Raw genomic sequence first — 5,632 nt, 5'->3', positions numbered from 1 at the left:
TTATCAACGGCAAAACTATCAAGGTCCCGGTAATCACCCATGGCAAAAACCTCAACAACAATTCCAAGGGAATAATTATGGAAGAAATGAACAGGGAAATCCTAATCAAGGGAATTACAACAACTATAATTATGGCAACAAGAGCTCCAACCCCTACATTCCACCTAGGGGGCAAACATCCAATTCCCAACAATGGAGAGATAATTCAGCTAGCAACTCTGTTGGCAACACATCTAATGACTCTGCTGAATTAAAGAGTATGATGCAGAAAATGCTGATGAATCAAGACAGAACAGAGAGCACAATCAAGGGAATGTCTCAGGTCCAGCTATCTCATTCAGCCTCCATTCAGAAGCTTGAAGCACAATTCAGAGACCTTTCCCGAGAAGTGCATACTCCTCATCGGGGACAGCTACCGAGTGATACAGTTCCAAATCCAAAAGGTAGTGGAGTAAACTCTGTGGAGAATGTACTGGCTATTAGCACTAGAAGTGGAAAAATACTTCAAGAGGCTAATAAAAAGGTGATTGAGCTAGAGCAAATTGTTGAAGAAGAAGGGCAACCTGATGTATCAAATGATATCGTGGAGGAAGAAGCAGGGGAGGAAGTCCCTATTGTAGCCGAAGAAAAGCAGAATCTTGATAACCCCAAGGCACCGGTGGAAAACCAGGAAAAGGGGAAGGCAAAATTTTTCGGTGCTCTTCGTCCTTTGAGCCAATTGTTTAAATCTTCACCGCCTTTTCCTCAAAGGCTGGTGAGAAACACAGAAGATGAGAAGTGTCTGCGATTTTATGATCAACTCAAGCAGTTGACCTTGAACATTCCTTTCATGGATGCTGTCCAAGAAATGCCTGGATTTGCTAAATACTTGAAGGATCTCCTAACAAAGAAGAAAAAGCAATTGAAACACGACACTGTGGGTATCACTCACCGCGTTAGTGCCATTCTTTCCAAAACTACAGTGCAAAAGAGGGAAGATCCGGGGGCATTCACAATTCCATGCACAATAGGGCAGCAAAAGTTTTCCAGGGCTTTGTGTGATAACGGGGCTAGCATAAATCTTATGCCCCTGGAAATTTTTAAGAGATCGGGGCTAGCGATGCCAAGGCCAACTACCATGAGGTTGCAGATGACTGACAGAACGATAAAAAGGCCAGTTGGGGTAGTTGATGATGTGCTGGTTCAAATCGGGGAAATTCTACTGCCTGCAGATTTCGTGATTCTTGATTGTGCTATTGATTAAGAAATTCCTATTATTCTGGGAAGACCTTTCCTTGCCACAGGGAGGGCTCTTATGGACTCCGAAAAGCACGAAATAAAGTTTCGGGTGAACGATGAGGAGGTGAATTTTCACGCTAGTAAAATCATGAAATTACCTAGTCCTTATCAAAGTATTTCAGTCATAAACTCTGTTGATGAGGTGGATGAAGCGGTGGAATTTAAAATGGAGGAAGAATGCTTGAGCGAAGCATTATTGGCCATCCTGGTGAATTTTGATGCCGAACAAATGGAGGGATATAATGAGACAGTGAATTCACTCACAGGTCTGGGGTCTTACTCTTATGAGCCCAAGAAATTGTCTCTTGATTTAGAGAAACGAACAACTCCTCCAGCAAAACCATCAATTATTGAGCCACCGAAACTGGAACTCAAGAAACTGCCATCCCATCTTAAATATGTATTTCTTGGAGAAAATGCTACTCTTCCAGTTATTGTGTCATCACTTCTGAATGAGGGCCAAATTCAAAGACTCATCGTAGTCTTAAGGAAGCACTTAAGAGCTTTGGGTTGGACTATTGCAGACATCCGGGGGATTCCCGCTGGAATTTGTGAGCACCGAATACAGTTGGAGGAGGAAAGTTCGCCGAGTGTTGAGCATCAGCGGAGATTAAATCCACCGATGCAAGAGGTGGTGAAGAAGGAGATTATTAAGTGGTTAGATGCTGGGGTGGTTTACCTGATTGCCAACAGTCCATGGGTAAGCCCAGTTCAGTGTGTGCCAAAGAAAGGGGGCATCACTGTTGTCCCTAACTCTAAAAATGAGTTGATTCCAACAAGGACTGTCACCGGTTGGAGAGTGTGTATGGACTACCGGAAGCTGAATACCGCATCTTGCAAGGATCACTTCCCTATGCCTTTTATTGATCAAATGCTTGATCGGCTAGCCGGAAGATCTTATTACTTTTTCTTGGATGGGTACTCAGGATACAACCAGATCAACATTGCATTGGAAGACCAATAAAAGACTACTTTCACTTGTCCCTATGGAACATTCGCTTTCAGCCGGATGCCATTTGGTCTTTGCAATGCACCAGCTACCTTCCAACGATGCATGATGTCCATATTCTCAGATATGGTTGAAACTTTCTTGAAGTTTTCATGGATGATTTCTCTGTGGTGGGAGATTCATTCGATGAATGTTTGGGTCATCTTGATCGGGTGCTACAACGGTGTGAGGAGACCAACCTCGTGCTCAACTGGGAGAAGTGTCATTTTATGGTCAAGGAGGGCATTATCCTTGGCCATAAGATTTCAGAAAGAGGGATTGAGGTTGATCAAGCTAAAATCGATGTGATTTCACAACTCCCTCCGCCCGTTTCAGTAAAAGGAGTTCGTAGTTTCTTGGGGCACGCCAGATTCTATAGAAGGTTTATCAAAGACTTCTCCAAAATTGCAAATCCAATGTGCAAACTTTTGGAAAAAGAATCAAAATTCAATTTTGATGAGAAGTGCATCAAGGCATTCGACCAGTTGAAGCTGAAATTAACCTCCGCACCAATTGTTGTGTCCCCAGATTGGTCACTTCCCTTTGAATTAATGTGTGACGCCAGTGGTCTTGCAATTGGCGCTGTGCTTGGTCAGCGGCTAAACAAAATCCTGCACCCAATTTATTATGTCAGCAAGACATTGAATGGAGCTCAACTGAACTATACAGTAACGGAGCAAGAATTACTTGCTATTGTTTATGCTTTTGAAAAGTTTCGGGCTTATTTATTGGGTGCCAAGGTAGTGGTTCACACTGACCATGCTGCATTGCGCTATTTGATGGCGAAGAAGGATGCTAAGCCTCGGTTGATAAGATGGGTTTTGTTGCTACAGGAATTTGACTTTGAAGTCAAAGACCGAAAAGGGTCAAAAAATCAAGTAGCTGACCATCTTTCCCGACTTGAAACACCAGGGAGACCAAGTGATGTGCTGGATATTGATGACACTTTCCCGGATGAAAGAGTCTTGGTCATTTCCAATGATATGACACCATGGTATGCCGATATTGCCAATTATTTGGCAACTGGCATCGTTCCTGAAGAGTTGAAGACATATCAAAAGAAGAAGATCTTGAGAGACTGCCGACAGTATTGTTGGGATGAGCCTTACTTATTCAGAACATGTGCTAGGGGTGGGCATAAATACCGAAAACCGAAAAACCGAACCGAACCGAATGAATTCGGTTTTTCAGTTTTTGGTTTTTCGGTTTTTCGGTTCGGTTCTGGTTTTTTAAAATAGAAAATTCGGTGTTCGGTTCGGTGTTCGGTTTCGGATTTCCGGTTGTTCAGTTTTTCGGTTTAACCGAAATTTTATTATAATATTTTTTTAACCAATATATAATATAAGTTCACAAATCAGTGAATCACAACAAATATCTGATATCCAACTATCCAAGCCCAAATTCATTGTCCAAGCCCAAATTCATTATCCATTAAATTAAGTAAACAACATTCCAACCCTAGTCTTCAGACCTTCAGTGCTTCATTGAGTTCATTCACTGCTCTTCACGCCATTTCCTCAATCCTCTTCACTGCTGACTGCTTCACGCCATTTCCTCTTCTTCCACAAGACCACAACTGCTTGACTGCTTCAGCTCTTCCACAATCAGCCAGTGAACCAGCGTGGCAGCATTTCTGTTCCCATAAGGTAGTTTTATTTCCTTCTTATAATTTCTCATTTTTAGGCTCCCACAAACCAGTATCTTTACATTCTTAATTTCTTATTCAGACGAAATTTCAATTCCCCCAAGTTTTAACTTTTACAAGATGGTAGTGACAAGTTCCCCAAGTTTATAATCTCAATAAATTCCCTCAATATATCGTAGAGAAATGGGTATGTCAATATATAAGTTTGTAAAAATGCTATGTTATTTTTTTAGATTTGTTGTGGTATTTTGCTGTGGTATTTTTTCAGATTTGTTAAATTTTCTTAAATTATCAGTGGGTTAGGACTTAGGATAATTTCTTGCATATTTGCTGCTCTACTATTATAGAGCTTTATCTTATAGTTTCTCTTTTTAATTTTTTATAGATGGCGGATGAAACTAGATTAAGTTTGGTTGGTTCAACTGATACCGTACCTAATACAGATGATAGCAATGACAACTCACTTGACACCGAGCCCCAGGTAACAAAGAAAAGAAAGAATATGAAATCTAGATCAGATGTTTGGGAGCACTTTGATAAGGTCATTGTAAATGGTATTGTTAAAGCAAAGTGTAGACATTGTAAAAATCTTTATGCAGCTAATACATCTGTAAATGGAACAACGGGATTGAGACAACATATAGCTTTAAGGTGCATACCATATAAAGCCAAGAGTAAAACTAGCACTCAGAAAAAGATAAATTTTGCATCTACGGATGAGCATGAGCCGCGTTGGGAATTTGATCAACAATTAATTAGGAGGGCTTTAGTTGAGATGATAATTATAGATGAACTACCATTTAGCTTTGTAGAAAAGGAAGGCTTTAAGAAGTTTATGCAAGTAGCCCAACCTTTATTTCAAGTTCCTTCCCGTAGAACAGTAACAAGGGATTGTTATGGACGTTACGATGAATTGAGACTAGATTTGAAGAAGTCTTTTAGAGAAGCAAAAGCAAAAATTTTCCTTACCACTGACACATGGACATCGTTGCAAAGAATTAATTATATGTGTTTGACTGCTCACTTTATTGATAGAGATTGGGTTTTGCATAAAAAATATTGAATTTTTGCCCTATCGCTAGTCATAAGGGTGAGCATATGGCAGAGGCTATTGGCACTTGTTTGCTTTATTGGAACTTGGATCAAATTTTTACTGTTACTGTTGATAATGCTTCTTCCAACGATGTTACAGTTAGAGAATTGTCTAAACAGTTAAATAATTGGGAAACTAATATAATGGATGGTAAGCATCTCCATGTGAGATGTATGGCTCACATACTTAATCTAATTGTGCAAGAAGGTTTGAAGGAAATTAATGCTTCTGTCAAACGTGTTAGGAAAATGGTAAGGTATGTTAGATCATCTTCGGCAAGATGAGCTCACTTTAAGAAATGTTGTGAAGTTCAAAAGGTGGAATGTTCTAAATCATTAGAGCTAGATGTGCCTACTAGGTGGAATTCCACCTACTTAATGTTGGATACGACACAACACTTTGAGAAGGCCTTTGATAGGTTTGATTTTTTTGATGAGAATTTTAAAACTTATCTTGCTACTCATGTTTGTGAAGATGGAAGTGTTGCAGGTCTTGTCGCATGTGATGATTGGGCGAATGTAAGGAATGTGGTAAAGTTTCTTGAAAGATTTCATGAGCTCACCGTAAAGGTTTCAGGTTCACATTACGTTACTTCTAATGTTCATTTTGAGGATATATGTGAGCTTGA

General features: G+C 40.0%; 1 protein-coding gene across 1 annotated transcript; it reads left to right on the top strand.

Annotated features, from left to right (window-relative positions):
- The first annotated feature begins 3,673 nt into the window (after positions 1–3,673).
- LOC132639878 (zinc finger BED domain-containing protein DAYSLEEPER-like) lies at positions 3,674–4,974 on the top strand. The gene is made up of 2 exons (XM_060356265.1): positions 3,674–3,912; positions 4,297–4,974. Exon 2 carries the CDS (start codon positions 4,297–4,299, stop codon positions 4,972–4,974), a length of 678 nt encoding a protein of 225 aa, XP_060212248.1. The 5' UTR covers positions 3,674–3,912.
- The last annotated feature ends 658 nt before the right edge of the window (positions 4,975–5,632 follow it).

This window comes from Lycium barbarum, chromosome 5 (assembly GCF_019175385.1).
Source record: "Lycium barbarum isolate Lr01 chromosome 5, ASM1917538v2, whole genome shotgun sequence".
In the NCBI taxonomy this organism is placed as follows: domain Eukaryota; kingdom Viridiplantae; phylum Streptophyta; class Magnoliopsida; order Solanales; family Solanaceae; genus Lycium; species Lycium barbarum.
The sequence above is the reverse complement of the archived record's forward strand: the minus strand, read 5'-3'. Positions and strand labels throughout refer to the sequence as shown.